This window comes from Aplysia californica, unplaced genomic scaffold, assembly GCF_000002075.1.
Source record: "Aplysia californica isolate F4 #8 unplaced genomic scaffold, AplCal3.0 scaffold00317, whole genome shotgun sequence".
NCBI classification, from domain to species: domain Eukaryota; kingdom Metazoa; phylum Mollusca; class Gastropoda; order Aplysiida; family Aplysiidae; genus Aplysia; species Aplysia californica.
The window spans coordinates 703,533-716,080 of NW_004797587.1; the positions used below are offsets into that span (position 1 = coordinate 703,533).

Consider the following 12,548-nt stretch of genomic DNA (forward strand, 5'->3'; position numbering starts at 1 on the left):
ATTGGTCAACAGTAGGAGGGGCCTACACAACATGATCGGTTGGAGGGACTACCTAACAACAGCGACAGGGGATTGAACTATGACGGCTTGCCCACAACGCCAGGGGCCAAAGCACAATTTATGACTCAACGAAATGGAGTCACTAAGGTGGCCGTCTTAGACAGGTGTTATTGCTTAGTGTGATAGGGGTTGTGTGTTGAAATAAGGTGGCCGCGGCCGCGTTGGACAGGTGCCCGTTTTACACAGTTAAATGATATAGAAAAAACGCAAGGGGGGAAATGGAAAGTGGCCGTTTGTACAGGTGGTCGTCTTATAGAGGTGGCCGTCAGGGCAGGTTCGACTGTACATTATTGCCTTTCACAGAGTAAACAGTAGGCATACTGACTTGATATGCGAAGTAGTTGTTACCTTTATAGACTTCTGTTTGGTTTTGAAGTACCTTTACTCTATGTGTCATTTTGTCATTAAATTTGTGAGAAGAGTTAATGAGTTGATTGCTGATTTTAACTATGGTTCTTGCATTGTTTGATAGGCTCTCAAGTTGAAAATTCAGCCTTTAATTTTATCAACAGCATAATTCATTCCCACTCTTAAGCTGCATATGTGCTTGTGTCAGATGAATCAGGGAGAGGGTGATAAGTAGTTTGTTTTTGCTGTTTTCTGTTTCATTGTGAGCCTAGATGCTTTCAAGCTGCACTTAGATTTTAAAAGCATCTTTCTCTTGCTTTCCTTTACATCATGTATGAAGTGCTGCATTTTGAATCTGTAGTTTCTCTACAAGAATTCTGTCAAAACTTTCTCATTCTCATAGATAGCTTATAAAAACAAGATTTAGCCTAGTACATTTTTGTCAGCATTACTTTTGTCCTAATTTGTTTCTTGAAAAGTCTAGGTGTTTTCATGACGACTTGTAAACTAAAATGCAGCTGACTTCAACTCTTTTTTGAAGGATGGTTAGCAGGTGGTCTGATGACTTTTGCCCCTTATTTCCATCTAATATCCTTATCTCTCCTACTTCTTTTCTCTATGTTACTCTCAAGTAGTAACAATTCTATTCTCCGTCACTTATATAACTTAATTGTGTTGCAAGTGCTGTAAAACTTGAACGAAACTTTTTCAGTGCTAAGATTGTCCTTCACCTTTCTGCGGGTGCCCCAGGACGTCCTCCGGGACCGGTCACTCAGAGTCCCCATGACTACATCAGGCTGTCTTTTCGGGAACTTGGCCAGCAAGAGGTCAGTTGTCGATCCCATTCACTGTTTTTTCGTTGAGGGTACTTTACTTTATTTGATAGCTATATAAATGCTATTGTTCCGCGCTATTTACTGATCGGCGTTGCGCGTTTTAACGATTGTGTAGTTGGGTTGCAATCTTAAGATTGCCCTGCGCGTTTAAACGATTGTATAATTGTATCATTCTTGTGAGCTCTTCAGTTTCATATGTTAATTTTAATTTTGATTTTAAACTTTGAGTTTGATACCCGGCATTGTTTTTTCGTATCATTCTTTTGAGCTCTTCAGTTTCAAACGTTAATTTAAATTTTCATATTTTTACACTTATGAAAATGTTCCTTGGTGTGAATAAAAGAATAAAGATGTAAGTGAATTTTCTAAAATAAGTATTTCAAAAATATAAAATAAATTAAATGTACTTTGTGAACTTTGAGTTTGATATCTGGCTTTGGATCATTCTTGTGAGCTGTTTAGTTTCATATGTTAATTTTTATCTTTATTTTCGTATTTTTACACTTTTGAAAGTAAATGTGAATGTTCCTTGATGTGGGTAAAAGCTAAAGATTGAAATGAATTTAGAAAAAGAAAATTATTTCAAAAATATAAAATATTAATGCAATCTTTAGATTTTCGCGCAATTAAACGATCGTTAAAATGTGCGGCACAATCTAAAGATTGCCGCGCAATTATACGATCGTTAAAACGCCTTAAGATTGCGCTGATCGGTAAATAGCGCGGAACACAATTACTGTTATTATTATTACTATTATTATTATTATTATCATCATGGGTTTAATGGTCCTGACAGCATTGTTTTAGAGGCAGGTCCACACCAATTTACATTCATCTCTTATTCCGATAGGATGTACGCAAGTGGATGGAAAGCCTTGTAAACTTTTCAAACATCAGAAAGTGGAGAAGGTCATCTTGGTAAAAAGATAAGATGATAATTGATATGGCAGTATTGTTTAAGTCTCAGCTGGAGTGCATGAACAGGTGCGGCTGTGTCCTGTTTTCACCTCTGTCCTTATATGTTATAGTTAATGTATGGCTTAGAAAATTTTTCCTTGTATGTGGTTGAGCTGGTTTTCTCGTTTATCATCATAGTTTATGTGAAATGTCGTATGTGTATATGACAGTATGAGGTTTTACTGTCAGTGATCATGTCTTTGATGAAAAGTGCCAAGACATTGCACTTGCATGGGATAGAGTGCTACATAAATGCAATCTATTATTATCATAATTATTGAAAATTATTTGCACCTTCCAGTTTTAATTTAATTTTACTTGTGCCCTCTGTTTTCAGTTTTACTTATATCCTCTATTTTACTTATATCTTCTGTTTTCAGTTTTACCTATACCCTCTATTTTACTTTTATCTTCTGTTTTCAGTTTTACTTTAAATTTACTTATACCCTCTATTTTACTTTTATCTTCTGTTTTCAGTTTTACTTATATCCTCTATTTTACTTATATCCTCTGTTTTCAGTTTTTACGAAGTCTAAAGGAAGAAATGAAGAAGAGAAGGTGGGAGGCACAGCCAGCAGCCACCCCTGCATCCAACAATTCTGGCCTGGTAAGTAATTGGTTTACGTCACACTTCACTCTCATTGCTTGTTTTGATGTCAAGAGCTCATCTGTCTAAAGATGTTGACTTCCATATTTGCCGCAGGATGGAAAGAAGTACGCATATCTACTGTTAACAGCTTCCCACGAGGTGCTTGCTTGTTCTTTCTGCAGATGCGGTTACTGAAATTATTTAGAATTTAGTGCAGAGGTTGTTGGTTGGTTAAAAAAACTTTTTGTTGTTGTCTTTTATGTATTTGTGTTTTGTGCCTATGAATAATCTTTGGCTTCTAATTCCATCTATGTAAAGCAGATAAAATAATTTTACAGAAGGATAGTTCTCCAAATTTTTTTTTCTCACCATCTTAGCGTTTCTTATCAATAATTGAGAGTATATGGATCAAAGATGATAATGTATAAATTTTAATTTTCCTTGTTCTCTTTTTTCCCCCCAGCTTCCCAGACAGAGGCCTGGTATTGTGGGCATAGAGAGATCCATTCAGCAAAAGAACAAAGAAACCAACAAGAACATTTCACAAGCTTTTCAGGATTTGAGAAATTTAATGGAAAAGGTATTATCTCATTTGCTATACGGCTCGGCGAAAGTGATTTCGCTACAGCAAGCCGCCCCCCTGCGGCTGGAGAACCGACCTATAATTTTTAGCTTAGATTTTATTCCAATCCACCTATCCATGTTAAGATAAAGGTTATACTATAACATTGACGTCTGGGCCAAGCGTTTCCACCGAAAATCAGAAGTTAAGATTCCGTTTTGAAACGGCGAATTCGAAGTTTATGCGACTTTGTTTTATCGCGCAGCCCAAATTATAGCCCAGACACCAGACTCAGTACTTTTACACAACAAAATGTATCATTACTTTGCTCACTAAAGAAATATAGGACTTTTCTTTAGAATATTACTATTGGACTCAAATTGCAATCGATATTTTTGGGTGAAATTACACAAAAAGTAACTCTCAGGACATGTGTAGGTTTATTCCAAATGAAATTCTGAATAATTCCATGTAAGATACAAGTGTTTTTTCTGTTTGTGAATGCATCTGTCCTTTTTTTTTCAAGATTATAAAATTTTTTAATTTTTTTTTCAATATCTGATGTTATGGTCCAAATGTACAAATTTTATGGAATGTTTGTAAATAACTGCAAATTTTTCAATATTTTCCAGTTCTATATTCATATATGGTTATTTTGATGTATCATTTGACTAGGTGCAAACATATTTTTGGGATTTCACCAAAGATTATTCTTTATTTATTTTCAAATTATATCCGCATCCAAGCAAAATTGTGTTGCATAATCGCCTCTTACAGGAACCAAAGTTGAAAAATACACAAATAAATATTACAGATGTGTGGCCCCAAAGACCTGTGAACTGCGCACTAGTCACCATCTCATTTCGCCCTCCCGAAAAAAAATTCGTCCAATAGCTGAAAATGATATGTAGTGAATGAGTTAAATATTCCACGTATTTGCATGAGCATTGCAACATTTTGATCATCTAATGTAGTTGTAAGCTCCATAAAACTGTTACCAAACGGAATGCATTGTTGTTGTAGATGGTTGATACAGATTTTTTAACAAACAATTGAAGGCCTCAGGGAGAGGGGGGAAATGGCATTGGTCATAGTAATTATACTGAGGACTACTGCCTTACTTCCACTTGTTCATATGGACTGCTGGCCTTCTTTTAACGACTGTTTTAAATAGGTCACTAATGTGTGACCCCAGCTGTTGCTGATAAAAACTGTATTGATGGACAAAATAGAAAAAGCTAAACATTTGGTAAAAAAAACAGGCAAAGCCAAATATTGTAAGTCATGACTTGGGTCATTTTCCTTCAGCACTCTTCAATTGGTTACATACATTGTTTTAGTAAATGTACAAATGTACTTTACATAGATTGTTTTAGTAAATGTACAAATTAAATGTACTTGAACATAGCAAGAAAAAGAAAGTAGGTTGTTGGGTTTTTTTATACAAATACAATCTTTGCTATCAATTGTTATTGTTATTAGCCTTGGCTTCAAGTGCCAAAGTTTTGTGAAAAGAATCAGTTCCCCTTTCCCGTCCTCTCTCCAGCTCTTCAATGTAGGTGCACAGACGCAGGCTAAACCTCTGTGTATCAGTGTCTGGGTTTTCTGTACAAGGGGGTGTTGGAATCTCATTGTATGATTACATTTGATGCTCCGAACCTTAACCCCCATCCCATCTCTGTATTTCCACAGGCTAAAGACATGGTTGGCCTGAGCAAGACAATCGCTACTAAAATCAAGGACAAGCAAGGCGAGATCACAGAGGATGAGGTTAGTTATCGTGGGAGGGTGGGTGTATTGTTGACCTTGCTGGGGATAGTGGTGGTCATTGGTGGATGAGCTGTGTTTAGACCAAATAGACTCATCGCAGTGCGAGGGCAAATAGTAAAGTGGTTCAACTTTGGAGATTGACTGTGATGCTGGGGTTATCATTGGAAGTAAATTTAATCACACATTAGTGACCTAATACACTGTCAGGATCAAATCTAAGACGCTGAGAAAACACCGATCTGAGCTGGGCAAACAGTGTCCATAGATATGTTATTATGTTATTTGGAGAGAGATATGTAGGCACTTTTGTGTCTGAACGGAACAGTGTATGCCCCATGACAGTTTGCCTTTGGTGGATCAGACAAGTGGGTCTGAAGAAGTGATTATTGCAGGGAGCAAAAGCAACATTTAATCTGTAAGTTCTGATTTGTTCTGATTTTGAAAATTTCTATTCAAAGTGTAGCATGTGTTTCACTGATATTGCTATTTACTTTTTTTTTGGTATCAAGAGAAATCTTGGAGATAATGGCTTGTGTTTGTGTTCTGTTTCATGTTGAGCTCACATCGACTGTGTAGTGTAAGACTGCGCCATAATACGCCAATTTACAAAGTGACGTACAGCGAAGTCTTGCACTGATCGGTAGATATGACTTCTACTCATCAGTCTGTGGTGGAGTCAATTGTAGTGTCCCTTCAAAGTCTATTGGTTACATTTATCTTTCTCTCTATCTTTTTTAAAACTTTACTCTTGTGTGATCGGCAGACGGTCAAGTTCAAATCCTATCTGCTGTCTATGGGTATCCCCAACCCAGTGACGCGAGAAACACATGGGACGGGCGACAAATACTACACGGAACTGGCACGTCAGCTGGCTTCAGTGTTGGCCAAACCTGTCGAGGTGAGTGGGTGTGGGGCTTGCTCCATCTTGACTCTCAAGCATTACGAGGAATGCCTGCCTTAGATGACAAATTTTCTCCTCGACAATGATTGGATGTGTTTTTCGCTAGATGTGGAGGGGAGGTGCAATTTTTGGTCTACGGCTAGGTGAATGGCTTCTGTTGTAGGTACGTTCTTCTGTTGGAGGACCTCTTTGACATCATCCAGCCAAGTTTTTCAAGGTCTAATCGTGCTTAGACATCAATTCTGCCTTTTTTTCTACCCTGATTCTATTATAATGGTGAGTGCTAAACAGAATGGCACCTTGTGCTTTTCTCCATTGTAATATATTCTGCTGTTGCATAGACACTGGACAATTTGAGGATGTCACTAATAGATCTTACTTTTTTTCTTTTCCTCTGCTGTTCATGTTTGTCTACCATCTGTTCTTTTTGCTCTAAATGATGGTTGGTGGTTGGCTGGTGCTCTGGTGTGGCTGGCTCTTTCTTTCATGCCAAACATCTATCATCTTTATCTCTCCTCTTTCTTGTCTTTGTTTGTTACTCTCAAGTAATGCCTCTAATCTTTGGAACTTATGTGACCTATTTGTGTGGCAAGTGCTGTAAAACTTTTGTTAAATCTAAAATAAATGTCTGTTACCCTACAGTTTGGCTTCTCTTTCCTCAAACTTTCCTACAGGACTGTGGGGGCATGATGACGATGACGGATGTCTACTGCCGCGTGAACCGAGCCAGGGGCATGGAGGTGAGGCAGTCTTTTCTCCTTTATGTCATACTTTGGAAAATCACAAGATAAGATAAGATAAAATGTGATAAGATTTCTCTACAGGCTTCTTACTAGTGTGAGAGGTTGGTGGGCTTTCTAGTATAGTCTACAGGTTCTACTTGGTTTCAGTGCTACTGTTATTATACAGTAGTCTCCGCCTAAACGCACAGTGCTCGGGAGGGCTTCTTAGCGTGTGTTTATACGGAGCATGTGTTTACATGAACCTTTGCAAAGGGAGGAAGGGACGCAGTCATCTCATTGCCTTGATATTCTAGTTATCTCCCTTTAGTCACTTTGGGCTGATAATGTGACGACACGTAACTGTTTTGTAAAAGATTCCCCGACTGCGGTTAAACTGCAAAGGCGTTGAATGGGTGTGTGTGTGTGGGGTGGGGGTGGGGGGAGAAGCAGAAAGACAGACTCAATGTAATGAATGCACCATAAAATGTCGGGAACCAATAGCCTAAACAGAAATTGTTGCTGATAGTCGTAGAGATGACAGCCCTGCCACGTGGCTTTCCAAGTGCCTCCCCCCGACCGTAAATTCATGAACGAGCATTCACGCGTGTTGCGCATCATAGGCTTAGGTCTAATTAAACATTAACCAACATGCAGTCACTCAAACACCAGTCAGAAACTTTCTCTCAAAGAGATGCTTTTCCAGTGACCAATCAAATAACGTTTCAGTCCCCCAACCCCCCAACATTTCACCGACCAGTCCTAGACCTATGTGTCTGTGGAAAGTTGGGTGTGAAAATGCTGTCCATCACTCTCTTTGTTCGGCGTAAGGGGCAGTCTCGCCAAATATCCGGTTTTCTATGTTTGTCTTATGCAAGCTGTGCAGATCGTACAGTAGTCGTAGTAAAAATTTCCCTTTGTCAAGCTTTACCTGTCAGCGTGTTGCGCAGATCGGAGCGTGCGTTTAGAGGGAGTGACCGTGCGTTTGTACGTCTGAATTATATAATAAAAAACCCGTCAAATGACGAAAGCGTACGTTTGAGCCGAGCGTGCTTTTGTATGGCGTGCGTTTAGGCGGAGACTACTGTAGTCACCTGTTCATGGGGGAAAGGTGACCCTTAAATTAAAGATGTGGGTGGTTAGTGGGCACTGTGGTGTTGTTTGCTTCTCTTTTATTGAGTTGAAAGAACCGTAAAACTCTTACTAAAACTAGATAGAAAATAAGATTATGTTGTGACTCATTTACATCAGCTCAAAAAACAATGACATCATCAACCTCAGCAACTTTTCCTCTAGATAGTGTGTGCATACCACTGAATGGTCCTTCATCTTACTGGTCAGTCTAGCTTTTCATGTCTGTCATGGTCTCGTCTTTTTTCTTTCATTCACGCTTTCTGATGGGAACTCAAAATCATTTGGTTTAGGAACCAAAAAAGTTGATTTGATCACAGATTTACTTGAACTCTTTTTTTCATTTCTGCAGTTGTTGTCACCCGAAGATTTGCTGCACGCCTGTGAGCTGATGGAGATGTTAGCTTTGCCTCTTAGGTCAGTCAGTCTTCTGGTTTGTCTGTATCCATCCTACTAGGGGAAATAATTCATACAAGGAATATTTTAATCAATAAACAGCATGTTTTGGTATAAATAACAAGATTTAATTTCTGTATCATTCACAAATGGGCTCTAAAACTGCGTCTTAATAATAAGCAGCATTTGTATAGCGAACATTTTCTGCACAACTGTTTTACATTCTGTGATAGAGTTTTTTGTTGATCTCAGTCTTCTACCAAGAGCAATAATTCATTAAAGCTGGTACTTGCACATTCTGTGAAGTTTGATTTGATAGTGTGACTTAATATAATAACAAAGTTTGTCTTTCTTGAAATTAAACGTGTTTTCATTATCATGGGTTGATAACTTGTCAGTTTTCAAGAGAAAGAAGGAATTTACAGTAATCTGCTATAACTCCAGAGTAGACAAAAAGACTGTGTTAACCATTTGAAAGGAAATTTGGCTGACATTTCTTTATCTAGGGGTTTGTGATCCCTAAGGTAAGTCTAAAAGTGTCCCTACCAGAATGTTACCATTCTCTGAAAAAGACGGCGTAGCTTTGATTGCAACAAAAAAGCCTGACTTATTAATTGAAAATTTGTATTGTTAGCAAAGTGGATACAGGTTGTAATATCGCTGTTCATGGATTTGTTGAAAACAAAATTCTGTTCTTATTGTCATCATTGCAGCCAATATTACTTTGTCAGAGATCATGACAAACGTTTTGTTTTTTCCTTCTCCCCTGTGTGCTGCAGACTGAGGACTTTTGACAGTGGTGTGTCCGTGCTGCAGGCTCGCAGCCAGGACGAGGAGGAGATTGTGTCAAAGACGAGCAGCACGGTGAGTTGGTGTCCCACACCTGGCCGTGAATGTGTGTGGGGGTGTGTGCGTGTGCATGTGTGTGGGGGTGTGTGCGTGTGCATGTGTGTGGGGGTGTGTGCGTGTGTATGTGTGTGGGGGTGTGTGCGTTTGCATGTGTGTAGGGGTGTGTGTGTGCGTATGCATGTGTGTGGGGGTGTGTGCGTTTGCATGTGTATGGGGGTGTGTGTTCGTGTGCACACACATGCACCAGTGAACGTGTTACAAATATTGATAGACCAAGTTCCGGTTTAGAGCTCAATGTGCGCGAAAAAAGTCACATTAGGTCTAGAATGCAGATTTTGCAAAAAACTAAACGTTTATTTATAATTTTCTAACCATAGGTGGGAAGGATACATGAGCAACTTCTGTATTTCTTACTGGCAATATAGTATATAGATTGAATGTTGCTGTAAATACCATGCTGTTACTCCCTTTTTGTTTGATGTTTCAGATACAAGACAAAGGTCCACTGACCGCAGAGCAGCTGGCTCAGATACTTGGCTTGTCCGTGATACTGGCCAGAGAGAGGTGAGTCCAGTTTGTGCATTGAGGTCAGAAATCCACACTTTTTCCTAGGTTCCTTGTTCCATTTAAGGAAGGACATGGTGAGAGGCTACAATTCGTTTCCTGCTCTTTATGGATGGGGTCGTGTGAATGTCTTGCCGCCAGGAAAATAGTGTCTAGCATACATATAACTGTTCCCGTAGTTTTATGCACCCGCATAATTTAGCAAAATTTGATCTATTTTGCATAATTTCTGATTATTTTCCATTATCTTTCTTTGTTAAAATAAACAGAATCGCATAATTTCACATTTTTGGGCTCAGTTTGCTTAATTTCAGAATTTTTCTTGCATAAAATGACGGGGACAGACATAACAAACGCACACAAAGCAAACAAGCACATAACGAAGCATACTCTTATCAAACAGATTTTCAGGTTCCGAATTTTTGCTTACGCGTATTAACATTCTTTGTCTTTCGAACACATGCATAGTGAAATTTGTAGGCCCCCTACTTAACAAAAAGTTTTCCGTGTCGTACTGATTTGGCCACGTGTGTGCTAGACTGTATGTGGCTTGTGGCTGTAAGTGCCGACGGGAAAGTACAGGTGGACTACTTTGTGTAAGACTCTGCCAGAGGCGGCTCTCGTGGCCTAGAGGTTAAGGTGTTGGCCTCTCGTTCAAAGGTCCCGCGTTCGAATCCGTGTAGCGACCAAAAAATTTTCTTTTCTAAAATTGTCTCCTTTCACTCTCCTCCCCCCCCCCCCCCCCCCCCCCCCCCCTTCCCTCCTGCTCTCTCGCAATGTTCTGTCGTTTGCTTTCATCTCCTCTTTCTGCCCCCACCCCCTCACCTCCTTCGCCCCCTCCTCTGGTCTCTTGACTCTTTCAGCAGCCTTTCTACTGCTATTCCTTGGTTCCTTCTTACTGCTGTCTTTCAGACACACCCCTGATTTTCTGGTAGGAAAAATCTACATCTAGCTTTCTCGGACAAGGGAGAAAAATCTCGGAGGGCCAGTGTGCAAGTTGTGCACGTTAAAGATCCCTTGGTGATCTAAAATCGATAAGAGTAGGCTTCTGCCGCCGCCACACGGGCAAAATTCAAAATTTCCTACCAACCGAAAAAGTTTAATGTGTCCCGTGGGCTCATATGCAGTTGCAAGCGCCGTAAAACACACAAAAAAAATTTTTTATTTTTAAACTCTGCCAGGCGCCGTTGTGAAAAATAAGGAATGATGGAGTGGTATACTGAGTAGTGGAGCTGTATTCTGCTGGCGGACGACACCAATCCAAACGCCTACTCATATGTCTCATGAAGTGTGATCCATTTGTCCGCAATGTATAAAAAGATCCATGCAAAAACAAAACGACAGTGTTTTTCTGCTTTAATTTATTCTTTTTTTTTTTTTCATTTTCCTCCGCAGACTTTTGCTGACAGAGAAGATGGGAGGAGTCTGCCGAGATGAGACAGTCGAGGGCTTGAAATTTTACCCCAATCTTTTCCTCACCGCTGGCTCTTGAAGTTGATACGATTGATTGTCTCTATGTTGTTTTTTGTATGTAGAAGTTTGTTCACCTAAGCTATGATTTGATTGTCTCTTTTGTTTTTTTATGGAAAAGTTTGTTAGTTGTTTTTGTATGTAGAAGTTTATTCACCTAAGCCATTATTTTTTTTATCAATTGGCTAAAAACAGTACCCGGACATGGATGGCTGGCGCCTCTATAAATAAATCATTGATGGTCAGGTTTTATTGTCAGTGCTGTCTCCTAGTTTTTTTGCGGTAATGGATCACGCTGCCCCTGTTGGTTTTTATTTATATATATATATATATATATATATATATATTATATATATAAGAAGTACTTAGTCTCGGACACTGACCAGGTAGTTAGAGATTTTTATGGTAAGCAAAATGCAGACAAATAAGAGATTTTGTCTGTCTCTCATAGTATGACTGTATGTCATAATATCAGATATTGTCAATGTGCTGCAATATAAATACAAATACGTTTTTGCAGTTTTTAGAAAATCCTAAGAAACAAAAACTTCCCTAATTTTCTTATTTTTTTCTAGGTTGTGCCATGATCATAATTTGGAGATTTTTGGGGGGGGCTTTTTTACTTAATTTTCTGGCTTGGTAATTGGTCAACTTAGCAGCAAATGGTAGATTGATTTTGTCTTTATTCTGACGTAGGACATTATTGTAACTTACGATATCAGAAGATTAATGTTGAAAATAATACATTTGGAGAAATTATTATAATCTATATTATTTCCATCTCCATTTCTCCTTCCCTTACCCAGGCCCTACCACATATATGTATATATATTATTTCCTTCACGAGTTCTCCTTCCCCCAGGCCCTGCCACATATATATATATTATTTCCCTCTCAGGGCGTCAGTCACCTCAAACCTAGTCACGGTGGGTGGTTGGCGGGTGCTCTGATGTGGTTTGCTTCTTCTTTCCTATCAAACATCTATCGTCCTTATCTCCCCTCCTTCTTTTTTATGTTTGTTACTCTCTTGTAACACCTCTAATCTTCTGGCGCTCCTATGACCTTATGCAGTTGCGAGCGCCGTAAAACCTCTACTACTAAACCTAGTCAAGTATTTCTACAATGTTCTGTCCAATTGTCTCTGAAAAATGTTATTGTTATGTACCTGTTATCCTCTAAAACTTCCAAGAAAATCAGAAAACAAATTTGTTTAATAACTGTCAAAAAATTTTTTGGCTGAGGTCCTGGTATAATATAGGCCAGAGGGGAGCCAAGACTAAAAATAGCCAGATGCTGTAAGGGTGAATTTAGAGTTGCTGTAAGGGTTAATTTAGAGTCGCTGTAAGGGTTAATCTAGTGTCATTGTAAGGGTTAATCTATTGACACTGTCGTATCC

At 39.0% G+C, this 12,548-nt stretch overlaps 1 protein-coding gene across 1 annotated transcript in view; it reads left to right on the plus strand.

Moving 5' to 3' along the window:
* Nucleotides 1-12,340, plus strand: part of LOC101848053 (vacuolar protein-sorting-associated protein 36) — a 17,141-nt gene extending 4,801 nt beyond the window's left edge. Inside the window, exons 4-13 of the mRNA XM_005102221.3 lie at nucleotides 1,121-1,235; nucleotides 2,722-2,808; nucleotides 3,254-3,370; nucleotides 5,045-5,122; nucleotides 5,886-6,020; nucleotides 6,698-6,763; nucleotides 8,226-8,290; nucleotides 9,049-9,133; nucleotides 9,606-9,682; nucleotides 11,078-12,340. Coding sequence (XP_005102278.1) covers nucleotides 1,121-1,235; nucleotides 2,722-2,808; nucleotides 3,254-3,370; nucleotides 5,045-5,122; nucleotides 5,886-6,020; nucleotides 6,698-6,763; nucleotides 8,226-8,290; nucleotides 9,049-9,133; nucleotides 9,606-9,682; nucleotides 11,078-11,174 — 922 coding nt within the window. The 3' untranslated portion in view covers nucleotides 11,175-12,340. The remainder of the gene's footprint in view (nucleotides 1-1,120; nucleotides 1,236-2,721; nucleotides 2,809-3,253; nucleotides 3,371-5,044; nucleotides 5,123-5,885; nucleotides 6,021-6,697; nucleotides 6,764-8,225; nucleotides 8,291-9,048; nucleotides 9,134-9,605; nucleotides 9,683-11,077) is intronic.
* The last annotated feature ends 208 nt before the right edge of the window (nucleotides 12,341-12,548 follow it).